Source organism: Tiliqua scincoides, chromosome 5 (assembly GCF_035046505.1).
Source record: "Tiliqua scincoides isolate rTilSci1 chromosome 5, rTilSci1.hap2, whole genome shotgun sequence".
In the NCBI taxonomy this organism is placed as follows: Eukaryota; Metazoa; Chordata; class Lepidosauria; order Squamata; family Scincidae; genus Tiliqua; species Tiliqua scincoides.
In genome coordinates this window covers 92,328,714-92,350,146 of record NC_089825.1, presented here as the reverse complement: position 1 = coordinate 92,350,146, position 21,433 = coordinate 92,328,714, and the positions used below count along the sequence as shown (strand labels likewise).

The 21,433-nt window shown below is 46.3% G+C and overlaps 1 protein-coding gene across 1 annotated transcript; it reads left to right on the top strand.

Moving 5' to 3' along the window:
* Positions 1 to 610: 610 nt before the first annotated feature.
* KCNA7 (potassium voltage-gated channel subfamily A member 7) lies at positions 611 to 20,251 on the top strand. The gene is made up of 2 exons (XM_066628342.1): positions 611 to 1,183; positions 19,379 to 20,251. Exons 1-2 carry the CDS (start codon positions 611 to 613, stop codon positions 20,249 to 20,251), a joined length of 1,446 nt encoding a protein of 481 aa, XP_066484439.1.
* Positions 20,252 to 21,433: the final 1,182 nt, after the last annotated feature.

The following is a 21,433-nucleotide window of genomic DNA, read 5'->3' as shown; positions in this document are numbered from 1 at the left end:
GTCCTGGGCAACCTGATACCACTAGGTCTGGGGAAAGTGTTTACAGGCAGAAACTTTGGACGCTGGCATTGGAAGGCAGGAGGGGTTCTCAGAAAGGGGACATAGAGAAGGGCAGTGGGGGGGGCAAAGATCCAGAGTTAGGGGGTCTAACCCCTTTGGAAAAATTCAAACAAACTTGCATGCAGTGGAGCCAGGGGGACAGAGTCAGAGAAGCAGCATGTGAGTGTCAGTGGCAGGAGAATGACTTTAAGAGAATAAGTTCTTGCCAAGAGATGGCATGATAAAGGACAGAATAAGAAGCAAAGAAGGAAGAGAGAGAATTAAGCCAGAAATTAGATAAGGTATGTTTGAAGTAGGGAGTGAGGCAGTGAGGGCAGAGGAAGGGAAACTAAGGTGGCAAGAAAGGAAGGGAACAAAGGGGTCAGTTGAAACGGAGATAATGTGTGAGTGAACTGATATTGGATAGTGTACAACACAGAGTAGTTGAACAGCCAACTAAAGGAAGTCAGAAGCTATTCTCTGGAGAGGGAGAAGGCCTTGGGGGGTGAGGTGAAATTTCAATCATGCCTTCTTACCTCATCTCAGGATCTTGGTAGCCACGAGCACTGCCATGGAGAAGCTGGCAGTGCCGGCAGGGGATAATGAACCCATTGTCCATTGTGGGGCACATCCCCGTAAGGACTGCTGCGAACGGGTGGTGATCAACATTTCAGGTCTACGTTTTGAGACCCAAGTGAAGACCTTGCGCCAGTTCCCAGACACCTTACTGGGCGACCCACGGCGCCGTGTGCACTACTATGACCCGCTGCGCAACGAGTACTTTTTTGACCGCAACAGGCCCTGCTTTGACGCCATCCTGTACTATTACCAATCTGGAGGGCGGCTTCGGCGACCAGCCAATGTCCCCCTTGATATTTTCATCGAGGAACTCAAGTTTTACCAACTGGGAGAGGAAGCCCTTGATAAATTCCGTGATGATGAAGGCTTTGTGAAAGAGGAAGAGCAGCCCATGCCTGAGAGAGAGTTCTTCAAACAAGTGTGGCTGCTCTTTGAGCACCCAGAGAGCTCACAGGCTGCCCGTATAATTGCAATAGTCTCAGTGTTGGTCATCCTCGTCTCCATTGTGATCTTCTGCCTAGAGACCCTGCCTGATTTTCGGGATGAGAGGGACATCTCATTGCCGGTGAGTAGCAAGCCTCATGCTAATGGCTTTTTCCTGTGCTAGCTCCCAACCTTGTCCTTCTCTCCACTCTCTTCTACTGAGATACTGACAAACACATTCTTTGTTTCCAGTTACCAAAATAGTCAAATTACAATTCAATTGTTTTTTTAAAAGTTTCTAGACAGAATAAAATTGCAATGTTCCAATTCAGAACCTGTAAATTTATCACATAATTTAAGATGTAGTGCCCACTTTTTACTAAGACTTGGCATTAATCATCTTCCATGATCACCACCAAAACTAGATCAAACCAGAAATTCAAATCTTGGAAAATGTCAAATTATTCCAGATTTTGAACTGGATCTCTGCAAGATATCAAGTGAGAATTTTAGATTTCAAAATTTCTTTCAATCCTTATTTTTATGTGCTTCCCATTCATTTCATTACCTCTACCAGGAAGCCAGGATACCTGCTTTCTAAAACCTAATAGGGATATGGGCAAAGATCACAGACTTTGATCTGACAGTATTCTGTATGGCTCTGCCTTTGCTCCCAAACTTTACAACATTCATTCCCAAAATGAACTGGGCCTCACTAGTCGTTGCACGAACCTTGTAGGAGAGTCTTCATGTGACCACCAGTGAATGATGAAGTGAAAAAGAGGGGATTCAGATGATTCCATTGCTGAGTCAAGCATTGGAACACAACGTGAGAATTCAAAACACATAATTATGAGTCACATAATTTGGAAAATGTCAGCATTTCTGTCTCTATTTCCTTCAATCCATTTTCTATGTGTAGGAAACCCATGGCCATCTATTAGTACAGTTGCAGCTATGGTCAAGATGAACATGGTAGAAACAGGGGTGATCTGAAACTCTTATGATTTGGATCCATCATTAGATGGATCCAATTATGTGAGCTTCAATACATTTTTGTGAGCTATAATATTCTGGAATCTGGCACAATTCCTCATCAACAAAAATCCTTTGGTACGCCCTGTATGCTATGATTCCACATTCTTAGCTTCTCTCTTTCAACAGCAACCTGAACCCACTTGAAAAGGGAAATAAAGTTGAATTAACTTGACTTTTGCTGTTATCAGGTTAGCAGGAACACATGTGGAAATGGGTTACGTGTGAGAAGGGCCTGACTCCAGTGTGCATTGGGATCATTGTTGGTGGACCTAAAACCTGACCATTTGGCCCGTCTCACAATCTAACTGCACCTGAATCTCTATTATGAAGTGGCTGGGAAAAATAACTTGGGGATGGGAAGAACAATTCCAATCAAGATGCCTCCATCTTTTGTGTGATTGCCTAAACCCTCAGACATTGTCCTGCTATCTCATTCAATCCCTGATGCTGTGGAGTGACACAGCTGTTTCTCTCCCACCTGACTTCTGTCTCTATTTCCTATGACCAGTGGTAGAGGAGTTCCTGGAGGGGGGCAAAACAGTGTCTTCAAGCACCTGGATGTCCATATAAAGTGGCCCCTCCACTTCCAAGTCATTAGAGAAAGCAAGTGCAAACTGTCCAGAGACACTTCCATTTTACTTTCTTAGCCATGACGGGCTCAGAAATGGAGGGGGAGGGGCCGCTTTTCATGGGTGTCAATGTGCCTGAAAACACTATTTTGCTCCCCTCCAGGAACGTCTCTGGCCAGTGGGCCTGTTCTGAGCTTGGAGGAATGAACATCAGCAAAGCAATTGTCTGGAATGTAGCTCCATAAACACTGGCTGATGTTGATGTAGAGACTGGGAATGTTTCTTCCAGTGTGAATATGGTGAAGCTGGCCAGGCCAATAGGATCTGTTTTGGTGAAGTGTAGTGGCTCTTAGGGGAGTTGTTCAGTCTTCCCCACCACTTTCAGCATGATCCCTGCAACATGATCCCTGCAACATGATCTACTAAGACTAAGAAGGACTGAGGTGGTTGATTTTACTGGGCTGCTGGTCTGAATGAGTGATCCCCCATCATTTAATCCCACTCATTAAGGCAGCGGTACCAAAACTGTGAGCCGTGGAAACCAGCCAGGGGAGTCGTAGAATCCTCATGAAAAAACAGCCGCTCTATATAATGTATAGGATTGTAGCCCCAATGAGGAGCCGTGGACAATGAGGAGCAGTAGGTCAAGGGAGGCACGAGTCAAAAAGGTTTGGGAACCATTGCCTAAGGCAGTGATTTTCAACCTTTTTCATCTCACGGCACACTGACAAGGCACTAAAATGGTCAAGGCACACCACCAAGTTTTTGACAATTGACAAGGCACACCATGCTGCCAGTGGGGGCTCACATCTCCCATTGGCCATATTAATAAATGACCTTCCTGCAAATTCCTGTGGCACACCTGTAGACCACTCACAGCAGTCCATTGTGCCATGGCACAGTGGTTGAAAATGGCTTGCCTGAGGGAACAAAACATGTGTCTGCCAGTTTACAAGAGATGCCTTCCAAGCAAATTTGAGCAGCAATGTATTAGATATTAATTAAGTCATTGCCAATTATGTCCAGGAGGCAGAAGGAACTAGTCTCAAGGCGTAGTGGTCTGTTTTTGCCATTGTTGCATGATCTATAGGTCTGTCTGTCATATGCAAGAGACTGTATATTGTTGGACTGCCATTGTTGGACTGCTATAGGTCTGTCTGTCATATGCAAGGGACTGACTGTAGGGATGAAGCGTCCAGCAAAGACCTCTCTGGCCCCTGCTTTCTTAATGAGTTGCTGGTGGTTGGCACTAACATGCAGCTTTGCAGCTGTGGGGCTGGGCCATGAGCAGGTGGGCTGGATTAACACTTCCTAACAGTAGTGAAGTGTGTGTGTGGGGGGGGGGGGAGAAGGTATAACTGATGTAATGTTGCTGACTTTAAAGGCCAGAAGGATTTAGCTTCTCAGGCCAAGAGGGAAATTCCTGTGGGGCATATCACCATGGATAGTCCCGGCTATTCCCCCTCCATCAAGCTTCTCTGCCACCCAGGAGCTCCCCTGCCCCATTTCACTGATTGCACAAAATTCTGTGTACACATACCTGTGGAACCAGCCCAGTCCTAATTCTGCACTCCAAATACATTTTGCAAAGGCAAGCCATTTTTCCCCCCAGAAAGAATGCACGATTGGCACGTTTTAATTCTAAAATCAGACCCTGGATTTTTATTTTTTTTTTTCAGATTAACTTGCTATTTCTCCCCTACTTGTTAATGAACTGCCAAGGCGACAGGAAGAATGTTATAGGTCACTATCGGACAGGGCCAGCCCAAGACCTCATCTCACCAGAGGCAGCATGCCAAATGCTGCTCCTCCTTCCTTGATGTGCCAGGCTCTGCTCCTCCCACTCTCCAATCAATGTTCTATCTCAGCACTCTCCTCCCTGCCACCTTTCCTCCTCCTCTCTGACCACTGAGTTTCACCACCCAGAGAGTGGCAGGCAGAGATGAGCGTCCTCCCTCAATCTGCTGCCTTGGGGTACTGCTTCATTTGGACTCATGAACGAGCTGGCCCAGCTAACAGACCTCCTTTCCCTCCCTGCCCCTTGATTTTCTGGCCCCCCACAATATTCTTACCTCCAAAGAGCTTCCCATCAGCAAGACTGCCTCTGACACCCCTTTCATTCCCTAGCCGCCCAATCCTACGGAAACCCCAACACAGAAATGCAGTGGCCTCCACTGCATCCCACATTACACACACTGGCTGCTGGAGGTCTCCTTGGGGTAAGGGAACATTTGTCCCATTGTTCCAGGGTAAGTCCCAGCAGCTGCTATCGCAAGTTCGTATTGACATGTTCAAGCAGATCAAGCCCAGAAAGAGGGTTTGGATTTGGTGGGTGCTGCTGCCACTAAATCTGCCTCCTCCCAGGCTCCTGCCTGTTCTGCCTACCCCCACTCCATTCCACCCCTTTCTGCTCTCCCCGTCCCATTCCATCCCTTGCAATGAGCTCCGGATAAGACAGAGGCTCTCCTGGTTCGGAAATCCTCGATGCAGGTGCTGGATTATCGGCTTGCTCTGAATGGGGTTGCACTCCCTCTGAAAGAGCAGGTTTGCAGCTTGGGGGTCCTCCTGGACTCGCAGCTGCTCCTGGATTCCCAGGTGGCGGCTGTGGCTAGGGAGCCTTTGCTCAGCTTCGGCTGGTGCGCCAGCTGCAGCCATACTTGGATCGTGCATACCTGGCCACGGTGATCCATGCCACGGTGACATCGAAGTTAGATTATTGTAACGCGCTCTATGTGGGGCTGCCCCTGAAGACGGTTCGGAAACTGCAATTAGTGCAGAATGCGGCAGCCCATGTGGTCACCGGAGCTAGGCGGTTTGACTCTGTCAGTCCGCTTCTCCAGGGGCTACATTGGCTGCCCATTAGTTTCCGGGTCCAATTCAAGGTGCTGGTTTTGACCTTTAAAGCCCTATACTGCTCTGGGCCAGGATATCTTAGAGACCGCCTACTCCCGTACAATCCGGCTCGCCCTCTCAGGTCATCAGAGAAGGCCTTTTTACAAGTGCCGCCACCCAAGGAGGTCCGGGGGGCGGCTGCAAGAAATAGGGCCTTCTCGGTAGTGGCACCAACATTATGGAACTCCCTTCCCCTTGACTTGAGAATGGCTCCCTCTCTTGAGAGTTTCCGGCGAGGCCTGAAGACACTGCTGTTTATACAAGCCTTCTGATTTTTTGGCCTTCTTAACATTTTTTACACATCTTGTAGTTTTTTACAGGCCTGATTCCTGTGATTTGCTCTTTTGTGTTCTTTTTATTCTGTCTTTTAATCTGACTACTGTTTTTATGGTCTCTGTTAATGTGTTTTTAATATGTTTTTTATCTGCTATTTGTGCTAATTTATGTTTTTAAATCTGTTTTTTACATGTTGTTAGCCGCCCTGGGTCCCTTTCTGGGAGAAGGGTGGGATACAAATAAAGTTTATTATTATTATTATTATTATTATTATTATTATTATTATTATTATTATTATTATTATTATTATTATTACCTGCTCCAGCAGGCCTCCTGAATGTCCAGCTCTGCACTTGAGAAGGCTCCGGTCTTCCCACCGCCTTGCTGGCAGCTTGCTTTGCCACAAAGTACTTTATGGTACTTTGTGGCAGCATGTGCCAGTGGAATCTGCATTCCACTGGCTCTAGTGTTAGATCAGATCTGGCCGGAGGTGTTGTATGAAGTTACTCTCCTAAGTAAGTCTTTTCCTCAGTTAATAACTTGGAGGAATATCTCCTATGTCTTGAAGAGATGCATTAAGAATACGTATTTTAGCACCTTTTCAAAGGTAACAGCTCCGGTTAAAATTTAGCCTTGATTCCCAGGTTGTTTTTGTATGTGCTTTTCTCTTTTTCTAAAAAACAAACTTCCGAATATGGCAATATGGAGGGAGGGGGAAGCAATGTTACAAGCCTTTGTATGCTAAAGATGAAAATATATGCAAAATGAGGATTTACGGTTGCCCAATTATAGAATCTGAAATTATAAAAATCAGAATATTTGAGTCCCTGATAACATCCCTCAGTTGCCACTTTCAGCCCTAATACAATCTCCCCCCCCCCCCCCCCAGATAATTACATTTGGTTTGACTCAATGTATAGTGCAGGCCAATCCATGATGAAACAGTACCTGTAGTGGGAATGCCCTTACAGGTCATCACACATTTAGCATGCCCTGACTAATCTCTTCCAAATGATCCACAGTGACACTTTTAAATGTGAGATGATTTGTATCTCAGCAACTAAACTGAGTTGCATAGTGAGCAATCACATGACCAGTTTGCCACAGGGTGAACCGAAATTCGTCAGTACATTTCACAGCAGTCACAGGATTAAGGAAATCTGCTCCTTGTTGCACTGTGAAATCTGCACTGTGACCACCCCTCCCTTCAGTGTGCAATTTCCATTTAAATCTAGAGTTTAGTGCTGGGTGAACTCGATGATCAAAGCTACAAAACAGGCTGGTTTGTTGGATTCCCCTCTCCTGTTCCTAGACATGTAAGTGTTTGGATGATGCAGGTGCCTTCTACACACAGGCAGTGTAGAAAGAATTATGATTCATCCATGCCACTAAAAGTACCTTTGAACCTCCCAATGTGAATATGTGAAAGGTGTTAATGTGGAATCAAAAATGTCAGACATGTTCAGTGCATATTCTAGCCAATGTATGCACTGTATCATGTTGACAGGACAATGTGTGGAAAACACAAAACCCAACTTAAGCATCACATATGAAAACAATCTGAAGCTTTGGGATCACAGACCAATCTTTGGCAGCCGAAATGCCGTTATTTCAAAGAAGTGAACAGGGTTGAAAGGTTCCTTTCATGTATCTATGCTGTTTGTAACACAGAGGGACTTGTTATTTGACAGTCCAATCCTATCCACACTTTCCTGGTAGTAAGCCCCATTGACTCTAATGGGACTTACTTCTGAGTAGGCATGCATAGGATTGGGCTCTGAGTTTCCCACCCCCAGGCTGGAAGGGACCAAAATTCAGCGACAGAGAATATACTTTAAATGAAGAAGATCCCAGGTTTAATTCTTGGCACCTCCAGTAAGCCTCTCAGGTGACAGGGCTGGGAAAGACCTTGGAGAGTCTCTTGGAGGGGCGATTGAAGGTGGCAGCAGTATAAAGCAGAGGATGAAGTAAGAGGCATTTGGATTTATGTGCTGAGGTGGAGGCAGAGATGCAGGGCTTGCATGGAGGCTGTTGGGAAGGAGCAGGAGTGCGGGGCAGGGAAATGGGGAGATGATGTTGTATATGATTTCTGGTGAGAACCAGTGGGCTGAGAGATCTGAATGCCTTTACTCATGGTCTCTTGCAAGCCTGGGTGTGTGGCTTGAAAGAAACTTGGATTAATATTAGTTACCTGTAAAGCTGATCGGGGCTGGCCCATCCATGAGGCCAACTGGAGCAGTTGCTTCAGGCAGCAGAGGGGCAGCTGGCTACTACCTTTGTCTGTCCACGCACCTTCACTGCTCCTTCACGTTCTGCTCCCTGGGTTGGAAAAGGAAGAAGGTGACAGAGCAGAAGAGGAAGTGTGAAGAGGAGAGTAGTGAGCTAGAGTGTCTCTGAAACTCTAGTCTACCACTCTTCTGCTCCATCCCCTCTTCCTTTTCAAGTCCACGAAGAGCAGAAGCTGACACATCAACAGGTGAGGGGAGAGCAGCATTTGGCATGCTGCTTCATGTGCTAGAAGGTCTTTGGCCCACTCTAAAGCAGATCTTCGGGCAATTCACTCTCAGTCCAACCCTGCTTATTGACTTGTTGTGAAGCTGCACTATAACTCTGAGCTTCTTAAACTATGGCAGGTTCTAAATGAAATCAGTAATGCACATAATGTCATATGACAACATAAGGAAACCCTGCTGGATCAGGCCAAAGGTCATCCTGTTTCCCACAGTTACCTCTGAGAAGCCCACAAACAAGAGAGAAAAGCATATTTCTCTTCCACCAATGCTCCCCTGCAAGCTAAAAAAAAAACCCCAAATGCTATAGCTCATAAGGAATGTCTTTCAGCCCTACAACCATTTGGGTTATCCTCTTTTGCATGTTTGCCAACTCTATAATATCCTTTTTGGGGTGTGGAGACTAGAGCTATAGGCAGTAGTGCCAATTTGACCACACCATAGATTTGTATAGTGGCACTATAATATTAGCTGTTGATTGATTCCTTAATTAATGACCCCTAGAATGAAATTTGCCTTCTTCACACCTGCTGCACACTGGTTCAACAATTTTATTGAACAATCCATCACCAAAATCTCAAGATCTCTTGCCTGGTTTCTGACCCAGAACCCATCTGTGTATATGTAAAGCTGGAATATTTTGTCTGTACACTTATTTACACTGGACTGCATTTGTCACTTGTTTGCCCATCCACCCATTTTGGAGAGGTCATTTTGGGTCACTTCATAATCTGCTTGAATTCTAACCATGCAGAATATTTTAGTATCATTTGCAAACTGGGTCACTTTGTTGTTTACCCCTAAATCCAGGTAATGTGGGAACAAGTTAAAAAGCACCAGTCCCAATATAGATTCTTGGAGGACTCCATACTTCACTGTGAAAATTGTCCATTTATTCCTACTCAGCTGCTTCCTGTTCTTTAACTAGTTACCAATCCATAAATAACCTGCCCTCTTATTCCAAGGCTGCTCAATTTACTCAGGAGCTTTTCATGTGGGACTTTGTCAAGAGCTTTTTGAAAGTTCAAGTATGATTGTCAACTGGATCACCACTGCCCATGTGGCTGTTGACACTCTCAAAGAACTCTAGAAGTTTAGTGTGGTAGGACTTTGCAGAAATCATGCTGATACTCCTTCACCAAGGCTTGTTGTAATCATTATTAATACTTATACTGCATACTGCTTTTCAACAAGAGTAGTTCACAAAACGGTTTATGTAGTAAAATAAATCAGGAAGGACTAAATCCTGAGGTGCCCATGGGCTGGCACAAGACCCTTGCGCTGTCCCAGGAAGGTTGCAAACATGCCGTAATGGGTCAGTGCTCAGAGGTGCACTGGCTTGCAGAGGCGGACACATGCCTCCATGCCGGCTTCTTTGGCTTGGCTTGTGTCGGCCCAGCTGGGTTGAATCAAGCTTCTGGGGTGGGCGGGGAGGAGGCAGGGAGGAGGCGAGAGGGAGGAGTTCTGGGACTGCAGGCAGTGGGGGGTCAGAGGGCGGTCTGGGGGGATGGGAGGCAGGGCTGGGATCTAGCATAAGTTCCCAGGGACTTTGGAGTGGCTTGAAGCAGCTCCGAGGAGACCCATATGAAAAGTGATCATATATATATATATATATATATATATATATATATATATATATATATATATATATATATATATATATATATATATATATATATGAGATCACTTTTCACACTATGGTCACTATCTATCTATCTATCTATCTATCTATCTGATCACTTTTCACACTATGATCACTTTTCCCTCTTGGTTCAGTGCTCTGTATTCACAGTTGGGGCTAATGGTGGAACGCCTTCCTCTGAGCGGGTTCAAGTGGGGAATATCCTTGTGTGTAGCTCATTTTCCCCACAAGTCTCAGTTAATCCATACTCAGGTTGCATGATATGGCTTTCAGTGTTGCAAGCTTCACCCACCCACTCTCATGCACTCAGAAACTGAGAAGTTGACATCACTATGGAGTTTGTTGCTTATTTTGATCACTGCTGCCTTGAAAGCCATCAACACCAAAGGCTAATTGCTTTGAACTACCTTCAGCCAAGTTGTTTTATGAAATTACCTGATTACTCTCTGTGTGGTTAAACTGAGGGGTGATTCTTGCTTCTTTAAACTAGTTCTCTTGGCTGTGGTCTTCCCCTACCACTGCTTACAATATGTACACAGAGAGAGCGAGAGCGAGTTGATGAAAAAGCAGTGGATTTTTTGCTGTTATGGTACACCTGAACAGCAGCAATAGTCCCTTTGGGCTTATTCAATAAGAGGCTTATCAATTTGGGCTTATTCAAGAGGCTTGCGCTGTATCCAGTGCAGGATAGGGGCCAGAATCAGCTCAGCCAGAGGCAAGGAGAAACTTTCACCCCTGGATAAGGTGCCCTGGCCCCCATGGGTCCCCTCAGACCTGCGCCACCTCCTGAGGTGCCACAAGTCCAAAGCAGCTTCAAGCTGCTCTGACCACCCCGGGAATGGGGGTTGAAATCCAGCATAACTGCCGGGTCCCAGCCGCACCTCCAGCTCCCAGCCCATTCGCCCTCAGGGCAACCCACCACCCGCCTTCCCCCTGCCCCGGAATCCCTCCCTCTCACCTCCTCCCTGACTCCTGCCTGCCCACCCCAGAGTCTTGTGTTGGCCAAGCTTGGCCGACGCAAGGCTCACTCCCTCCATCGGCGCAGAGGCTTGTTCCAGTGTCTGCATTCCGGCATGCCTCTGTGCACCAGCCTTGCCAACTCCTGAGGTGGCTGGCCCATGTGCAGCTCAGGATTGCGCTGCACGGCTTCAAACCTAAGCCACGATCAGCCAAAGGTCCCATTACATAGCACGCTCATGCTATTTTGCATAGCTTGAAATTCAAACATTCCAACTTGGAAGTCAAAGCAGACCTGGATCCTTCTCCAACCACACTGCCCACCTCCTTTCCAGCATCCCATCTTCCCATCTATTCAGGGCAAAGCACCCTGCCTCTCTCCAGCCAGCCTCTCTCCAACCAGAAGTCCAGCAGCTCTGTTCCTTGTATTTTCAGCTCTGTATTTTCAATGGTGGCTGAGCTAGGTGCTGCACAACCCATCTGAAATTGGCTTGCAACCCACCTGGTGAGTCCCAACACACAGTTTGAGAAATACCGCCCTAGCTGCATGGTATCCTTTCTATGGATTTGGAACGAGTTTTGTGAATTTTCCTTCCTGTAGTTACAAAAGTGATGTGGGGAGTATATGAAAATAAGATGTAACATTTTAAGAGCAAGGAGACTGTTTTGAGAGTGTCTGTTAGTTAAAATACAATGCACTTTTTTCTATTTCACAAAACCTTTGAAAAAAATCCATTCCGCACAATGCCTATTGTCTAATGCCAATGACGTAAGCAGCAGCATATATTCCCCCCCCCCCCATCAAATTCTACAAAGCGGTTTTTCAAGTGTTTTTGCCAGCTGGATTTTTAAAGGCAACGGGTCATACACATGCCACTTTAAAAGGTGTTTTAATAGTTAGACAGCCTGCTTAGGGTAGGGGGAGCAAGAGTGATGGCTTAAATAGTGTGCAACTTACCAGTGTATGGGCATAAGGCAAGGTGCAAAGCTGGATAGGACTGGCCCTGTCATTAGGAAGGGTGAGGCAGCCTGTCCTAGGAACAGATTTGGGGGTAGCATTTAAAAGGAAGTAAATTATTTAATTTATTATTGTTATCATCAGAAGTGCACCATTTGGAGCTCCTGAGGCAGGAAATTCCATCACCTGGGTACCATCATCATAAAGACCCTGGCCTCTGCGTACCCACCAGCCACATCTAGGGTGATGTTGACTGTCAGAAGAGAGTCTCTTCTGAAGATCCATGTGTGGTGCAGATTCAAATATTGGCAGGGTGAATGAAGGGGAAGGAAATGTTGCAGACATGGCTGAGCAGAGTTAGCCCAGCACAGTAATCTTTGCACTCTGATTAGCATAGAGATATGTGACTTGCCATCAAAGAGGAGTTAAGCACAATGATATTATTTCCCAAATCCACTTGTTGGTAATTCATATCACTGGTAATCACTAGGATCAGTGGGTGTACACAGCTTCATAATGCCAGTGGGATTTGGTCCTGTATGTGCAGCCTAATGTGGATTATGTATTTTATTTAACTTTGTAGCCTGTGCCTTCTCAAAGATTCCAGGTGAGGAACAACTGGGGGGGAAAACTGGGAAAAAAGAAGACATATACATTACTCCACTAGATTCCAATTTGAAAGACAAATACTGACCACCCCATCCTCACCCAAAGCTCTGAGGCACACTTTCAGGATCACCTATGAAAGAGACTTTGATCCTGCTTGGCAAGATTTTTTACCCCATGGTGGATATGGCCAGCCTGGGGAGCTGAGTATTTGATTCCTGTTACAAGAGAGATTATATGAGTTGAGACAGCATTAGGCTAGCACCAAGTCTTCCTGCTTCCATAGCATCAACTGCACCCACCCTGCTGACAGTGCAAAAAGAGATGTGGGATCTGTACAGATGCAGGAGACCAGAGTACAGGCACAGCTTTAGTTACCTTCCATACATACATCAGTATTTATATACCACCTTTCTCTGTTTTTTAGACAGCATTCACACACCTTAACCAACGCCCCCCCAATCACACAATCAAAATACTTAAACAGCACAATGCCATGGTGCCTGGCCACCGGCAGAATGTGGTTGTGCCGGCAGTGACTGCTTTACAACTGTTGTAAAGCAGCTGGTGACAGCGTGTGCTGTCAGGCTGCCAGGGGTGTCGTAGGATATACCTGGTGGCCCCTCCTACCGGCTCTCCCAGATACTGCCATCTTGGATCATACAAAATCTCACATGATCCAAGATGGCAGTGCCCATGTGAGATTTGCGTACTGCCATTTTAGATCACATGAGATTTGGACACTGCCATCTTGGATCAAGCAATAAGAGCCCGGAAGAAGAGGCTGTAGGTGTGCTGTGACTCTGGTAAATTTGGGAACCACTGCCTTATCCTGAGGAGCCTTAAATGCAGTCTTAAATCCAGGAAGCCTTCTCTGGCACTTGCACAACATCTGCACAACAATTTCGACATCAGCGCCCAGTGGGAAGTTAAACGGGCAGTCGAACACCCAGAAACAGGTAGATATATAGACAATCCTACACTTAAGGTGCCAGGTTTCGACTTACCTGCTTCGCCAGCACTGGAAAAATTTGAACAGGATCAGTACCCTACATGGTGTTTGCCAGGACTCAATGTTTAAATGAGGGCTAGTATCTACCCCACAGTGTGACTGTGGGTTTTCCAGCCAAACTGTATACCATATTGTGTCTGGCTGCAAACTGAGGGCATATACTGGCCCATGGTCTGACTTTTTCAATGAAGGTAACTCTGTTCTTGAATGGCTGGACGAACTGGACATTGATATTTGATCTAGTTTAAGTGTTATATAAGTCCATGTGTTATATGCCATTTGCTAAATAAATAAATAAATAAATCCTGAGGAGGCCTCCAGAGGCCAAAACTCCGTCTGCAGAATATAGCAGTAGCTGCATTGGTATCATTGTATTGCCGCATGGGCAAACCACTCCTCCATTTTAAGCAAATGCCAGGTAAGTAAAGCAGTAAAAAAAAGTTATTAAAAAGGAGGCAGGAACCAGAGTAAAGAAGATGGGGAGGCAATGGCAAAGGTTGGCAAACAGGTTACAAAGCAGGCTAAAAAGAAATAAACAAACCTGATAGGACTGAACTAAATACTGTCTCTATCTCAGTTTACTCACACTGTCCAGGCTTCCAGTCTGTTCACCCCCTAGACATTCAAGGGAGCAGGCGCTACTTACAATGAGCTCCTGATATTCTAGTCCTGAAACGGGGCAGCTGCACATGGGGGATGTTGCCCCTGAGCTTTACAGCCACTGGCCATTATTCTTGTTTCACCTGAGTTTCACCCTGGGTCATTTGAGGTTACCCAGGGTCTTTGAATTTCCCCACTCTTGGATGGTTGAGGTTGAGGGTCCAAAGAACTGGCTGGGGTCACGTTTCTCTGGGTATCACTCCAGGGAAAGGGGCTCTTGTGAAAGAGAAGATGCTAAACAAAAGTATAATGGTGATTTGCGCCTGGATGACTCAGTATGCTGAGATACCCCCAAATCTCTGGGGGAGAGGATAGAAAGGTCCAAAATAATGAAAAAATTAGCAAACAAATGGGGGGAAATTAGGGGTTTTTACACACACTTACTTAGGCACACACACACTCATGTACACACAACTCTGCGTTCATGGCTTATGCAAGCGTACTCATAAATCATCACTAACAGCCCAATCTTAAAAACAGCTTGTGCTGGCGCAGGATTTTTCTCCTTGTAAAACAGCAGGGAGGGGCTCCAATTTAGATTAGGGCTGCAATGTGGGGAAGGCAGGGTCAACCCTCCCCCCAAACTGCAACTTCAGCTTTCCTCCCCAAAGCACCCATTAGCCATGGAGGGTAAAAAACGCTTCCATGATCAAGAGCGCAATCTTATGCATGTGAACAATGCCCCATGCTTTCATGACCATTATATGGCCATAATGGAAGGAGCACACTGGTTGAGCTCCCCTGGGCACATACCGTCTGGGGACGGCTCTGTGTATATAGGATTGTATTGTAGCCTATTAGAACCTAAAGAGGAAGAAATTGAAGTGGTAGAATCTGCACACATGAAAAGGATTTGAACCCCTCTGCCTGGCATGCTGTGGCCCCAATCTATATAATTCCCCTGAAGCTGTTCTTGCAAAAAGAAAATTACATTAGGAATTTCAACCACATACAGCTTGTCCTAGCGCTCAGCCTAACCCAGGGGTGTCAGACATAAGGCCCAGGGGCCGGATGTGGCCCACCGAAGCTTTTTATCTGGCCCTCAGCCCCTCAGGTGCTGAGCAGTGCTGAAAGGGCAGCCCACATGAAAATTGGGCTCTCCCATATCTTGAAATATGATCAAGATTTGTGTATTTTTTCTTCTGTCATTTGCAGCTAATGAGTTCCTAAGTGAAAAAAGTGCTTATTTTTGGTTATGACCTGATTAATGACATAATTTCCTGCCTAATGACATCACTTCCGGCCCTCAGCAGGCACCATGAACGCTGTTCGGCCCTTGGTATGAAATGAGTTTGACCTATTTCATAGGGTTGTTGTGAAGAAGGGAGAACTTGGTACATCACTTTGAGCAACCTGGAGAAAAGCAGGATTAAAATATACAGTAATAAAGGAAATAATAAATAAATAACAATTCCACAGCACTTCATATTTTATTTTGCAATCCATGGGATATATAGGCCACACCCAGGGGATGTTCGGATGTGGTAGAAGTCAATGGTTTCACCACTGCATGATCACACAGCATACAAGCCCACAAGATTTGTTGTGGGCTTTAAACTAGGATGTAAAACATGAATATACGTGTCTCTGGATTATAGAGCTTTGTCTGAAGGCACTTGATGTTGTTCCACTTCAAGGGCTAAGCAAATGCGAGGTTTGGTCCAGAGAATGCTTGGGAACTCCGTGGATTCTGAACTCCTTAGAGCAGTTATTTTCAACCAGTGTCCCGCAGATGGTCTGCAGGTGTGCAACAAGAGTTTAGGGAAGGGTCATTTATTACTAGGGCCATTAGGGGGTGTGAGCCCCCCACTGGCAGTCTAGTGTGCCTTGTCAATTGTAAAAAAAACTGGTTGGGTGCCTTGATGATTTTAGCGCTTTGTCAGTGCACTAAGAGATGAAAAGTTGGAAATTGCTGCCTAGGGTAGGTGGGGTATTTATTAAGGGAACAACACAAGCTGTATGAATCATGCAAGATTTCTTGGAACGTAGTAATGATGACCTCTGCTGCAAATATAAAGAAGACCTGTCTTTGTATCCCAACCCCAGAACCAACAGTTTGAGACAGGAGGACGGAGAGAATCCTTCGTGTTTTCTGCAGATAGACATCAGACAGACTGATCCAGTCTAGGTGCTATTCTGAGTCTGAAGAGGTCTGATACAGAAATTCCCGCTAACCCACCATGTACTTCACTTGCAAAGCAAACAAGCCCTGCTGCTTACACAGTGAACAGGAGTGCAAAATTAGCGAGCCACGAAATTAGAGCTGACTAGAGGACAGAGCTGGGAGGGACATTTGACCTTGACATTCGGCTTTTCTCCAGGCTTTAGAAGTAGCTTTGATTCCTCCTGGGAATATCTAGGCCAACCTGGTATTTCCCTCCTACCACCCGATCACCCACAGCTTGGCTCCTTGCAGCCACTGTCATGAAATAAAGCTGCAAAAAGTAGATCTCTTGATATTATCTTTTGCTACCCTTCTGTGCTTCAAATGACAACAGTGGTTTGGCTAGCTTAGTACTGCAGCTCTTTCCTTCCCTGCCCTCCAGGTCACACTAATTACATCAAGCTAAGTATATTTGTCTCTTGTATATATTCACATGCACAGTCACACACACATAAGGAAAACCGGAGTTATGTTAAGCCTTTGAAGAGCTAGAAAACGTTCTTGGAAAGGGTGTCACAAATGTGTGTGCGTGTTGCCTTCCTAGGCCACAGGTTTGATCTCACTAATTGAAATCCTGGAGAATTTCACTGATCTAATTGAAAACAGTACCTTTTATGTCAAAGATGTATTATCTCAAATGTGCTTATTTCCAGTAAGTCATGCCAGTCAGTAAAAACAGAACCATAGATCCAAGTTCCTTACTTCTAAAACATTACTTTGGGCCTTTAAAATAGTGGTATAAAAGTCTTTTAAATAAGCAAATAAATGAATAAAGGTTCTTTCACCCCACGCCCCATGTGGGACATAAAAAAGCATACGTGTTTGACGTCTCCTTTGTATATGCCAGGAAAGCACATTTAATTTCACTTCTTTGCTTTAAAAAAAGTGATTTTTATACTACTTTTCAATGGCCTAATTTACAAAGCAAAGCACAGCATTAAAAAACATATCAACTCAACTGAGTTCAGTAATGCTGCCTACAAACGCAGCAGAAACAGTTGTGATGGATACCATCTCCAACTATGAGGCCCATGCAGTGATGGTCAAGAACCAAAGCCTGTAACCCATGATCATCATCTGACCACATGCCCATCTCTCTTGATCCTGCCCTACCTGATTGCCCTAGCTGGGCCTCTGAACAATTAAGAATATATGCACTGTACTTGGGTCATTGTGAAAGCTGACTTCTGACTCTGGTGCAAGCACTGTGCAATCAGCTATCATGTATATGACAGGAACTGCATTGGGAAGGCTGAGGAGACATGGGACCTTCAGTGGCAGGGAGGGAGGAAGAGCTGTTGAAGGGTGTGGAGAGAGCAAGAGTTGAAGGAGTTTGACAGTTGTAGCTTTGCTGCAGTGTGTGATCATGAAGAGTCTGGAGGGATATCATTACTGAGTTTTGGGGTGGAAGGCTGAAGGGGGACAATGATACAGTTGAACAGAATAAAAATTAAGAGTGCAATCCTAAGGTTGCATTAGGCCAGCGCAGGCCCCCTTCACCAGTCCAGGAGTTTTGCAAACGTGCCGTAAAGCCTAGCCAGCTACGTGGCTAGGCCAGTGCAGAGGCCTGCACTGGCCCATGGAAGCCAGATCCAGCCTCCATGTTGCTGGAGCAGCGTGAATTTGCGCCAGCCCAGGCAGGCAGGTGCCGGGGGTAGAAGATGGTGGTAGGAGGCCAGAATGGAAGTGGGGAGGGGGCATTTTTGGGCAGGGGGAAGGTGGAACAGGAGATGGATTGGGCCTGGGAGGGGGATGGGACTGGTGGCAGCAACCCACGCCATATCCTACCCCCCACTCCCTGGCCCTGCAGCCTTTCACAGGCTGCTTGGATTTGTGCCAGCAATTTGGTTACATGGATTTACTTGGAGTAAGAGGAAAAGTATCCCCTTGCCCCAAGTTGCCCTCCAGCCACTGCCTAACCTGCACTGGATGCCGTGCAGGCCACTCTGCCTGACTGTTCCAGGGCAGATTAGGATTGGTTAGCAAGGAAGTTCCAACCCCTTCTTCTTCCCTTGCCTGTTTTTTCCTTTTCCTTTCCTTGCTAATTTCTGTTCACCACCATCAGTGCTGCAGAAGGAAGCATTTGTTGTTATCCAAGCAACAGGAGACCATCTCTTGTACTTGTGTGGAAGAAGTTAAATCCCAGCCCCGCCCTTTCCTGGCATAAGCAAGATGGTTAACTAGGCTGAAGTACCGCAGTTGTGGCACAACAGGGAAGGTTGGCTGGCTGGCTCTGTGAACATGTCAATGCCCTCAGGTCTCCTAGACAGAGCAGTTCACCAGTTTCCCCCCTGCAACTTGTAGGAGAGAGATAGCAGCATCTGACAATTGGCCGATCAGCATCCTTTGGTACCCTGGATAGATACCTGCCCAAAGGGAGAGCCTTTCATGACCCCCAAGGTGGTACTAGGATGAGTGCTATAGCTATGAGGTGGAATAAAAAGTCTAGGACAGGGTTTCTCAACCAGTGGTACAGGTACTACCAGTGGTACATTATGTGGTGTCTGGTGAAACTTGCAGGACCCCTACCACCTGGCAGCGAGACCAGGAATGCCACACAACAAGCAGCAGTAGGAGGCTCAGTTTGGGAGGTAGAAAGCATGCTTTTCTGTGCTCAAAAATGCCCTCCCATCTGAGCCTCTGGTACTTGCCATGTTGCATTTGGCCTCTCAACCCAGAATTAACTGGCAATGATGTCATTGCCAGTTGCTTCTGGTGGTACTTTGAATAGGTGGACCATGTGGAGTGGTACAGCAGAGGACAAATGTTGAGAAACACAGGTCTAGGATGTACTTGTGATTATGATGGAATCACAGAGAAAATGGGATGTTTGAGAGGGCAACATAGTTATCCTGGGAAAGTGACTAAGAGGATGGCACAACTATACTAGATGTGGCGGTCAGTGGCACCTTAGGAGACGGTGTCCACATTTCTCTGCTGATTGTAGTTTTTTTGCATGATATGACCCAGCTGTGAACTCTTTCAAGGTTTCAGACACATTAATGCAGCCCCCCTCTCTCCCCTCCCTCCTTCTCTCTCTCTCCTTTCCACAGATGGTTCATCACCGCTCAAATAGCAGCATACCACATATCCCACCATCAAAAGAGCACTTCGATGATCCTTTCTTCATAGTAGAGACTATTTGCATCTGCTGGTTCTCTTTTGAGCTTCTAGTGCGGTTTCTGGCCTGTCCAAGTAAGCCAGTCTTCTTCAAGAACATCATGAACATGATTGATTTTGTGGCTATCATCCCTTATTTTGTCGCCCTGGGCACCGAATTTGCTCGTCAGCGTGGCGTGGGCCAGCCTGCCATGTCCCTGGCCATTCTCAGGGTCATTCGGTTGGTGAGAGTCTTCCGAATCTTCAAGCTCTCCAGACACTCCAAAGGTTTGCAAATCCTTGGACAAACACTCAAGGCTAGTATGAGGGAGCTTGGCTTGCTTATCTTCTTCCTCTTCATTGGAGTCATACTATTCTCGAGTGCGGTGTACTTTGCTGAAGCTGATCATGAAGGCACAAACTTCAGCAGCATCCCTGCGGCCTTCTGGTGGGCTGTGGTCAGCATGACAACTGTGGGATATGGTGACATGTACCCTGAGACTGTAGGTGGCAAAATAGTGGGTTCCCTGTGTGCCATCGCTGGAGTACTCACCATCTCCCTGCCAGTGCCTGTCATTGTGTCCAACTTCAGCTACTTCTATCACCGCGAGACTGAGTGTGAGGACCAAAGCCAGTATGTCCACATCACTACTTGTCCATACACGCCACCACCATCCCCTGCTGCCATCCGGGAGAAGGCCCACCTCAAGGAGAAACACCACCATGGTGACATCACACTGACTGTGCCCAATTCAGAACTCCTAGATGGCATGGTGCCTATGGGCAATTCTGAAGTGCCCAATAAACGCCTTGTGACCCAGGTGTGACCACCCAGTCATCTGACCCCTATATCCCAAACTGACTTTCCCTGCATCATCTCAATGTCTTAATCAAAAGGCTTTGCCTAATGAGACAACAGATTAGCCAAGAGACTTGTCTTCTGTCGGGCCTAAAAATTCAGAGGCAGTCATGGTCCAAAACAGAACATTTCACATCCTTTTTGGAGAGAGAACTGGAGAGGCAGCTGGGTCTAAATTTTGGACAGCCCAAATCACAGTGGGTTGCCACTGTGACGCAAACCTAAGGCAGAGAAAAATGAGTCACAGGGACTATGTTACAAGGAAATGGTGCCACAAACACATGTGCCCTTCTCATTCTGCTCCTTTCCTTGGTTGCTTTAGGGCATAGTCAGTCCAGAAGAAGGGCCTTTTAGTTTCCTCTCTGCCTGGTCACCCTCACCCTTCTGTGACTCAAAGAGGCCTTGGCATGAAGATGCCTTCATGAAACCACAGCAATGTGTTATTGGGTTACATCTGCTGGAGAGTGCAGTGGAACATACTCAGAGCTACTAGGCCCCAAATAGCAGGGGTGGGGATAAAGTAGGGAATGCACTCAGCCAATTACATCTGAATCAGGGTATCACAATGAACACTGTCATCACACTGAAGGGAACCTGTAAATACGTTTCAAGGATGATGTCGATAGCTGTAAAAGAGACCTCGGCCTCTTACTGCCCCATTTAAGAGGAGCCTTGCCCCTTTGGACCCACAGATGGACAGCTCATTCTCACATTGCTAAAAACTCCCACTGAAAGGGTTGAACTGAGGACATGCTTGTTACTGAAGCCACAACAGACCTGTGGTGCTTAATGTAACTTTTGCTTTTTGACAGACTGCCTCCTTTTCTTCCCAATCAATTTAAATCAAAACCAAGCCTAAGACTGCAGTCCTGTACACACGCACCTGGCAGCAGTGGTGTATTATCTATGGCAGGTAGGGCATGTGTCCTGGGAGATACTTGAAGGGTGGGGTGCTACTGAGCAGTTTCTATTAAAGTCAAGCAAATGGAGCCTCTCGTTGAGCCTCAAAAGGAGGAAGAAGGGGGTGGCAGCCAGACTGCGATGCTGCTGAAACATGGGGAGGTGATCAGGAGAAGGGCAGCCAGATCGAGAGTCCGGATTGCAAGGCCACTGCCACCAGTGCTTTCTCAGGAGAGGAGGACCCGGAAGT

Excerpts from the sequence above, each read along its gene's own strand:
- KCNA7 (XM_066628342.1), top strand. The coding sequence starts at position 611 with ATGGAGAAGCTGGCAGTGCCGGCAGGGGATAATGAACCCATTGTCCAT. Across the intron at positions 1,184-19,378 it reads AGAGGGACATCTCATTGCCG|ATGGTTCATCACCGCTCAAA; the intron begins GTGAGTAGCAAG and ends TCCTTTCCACAG.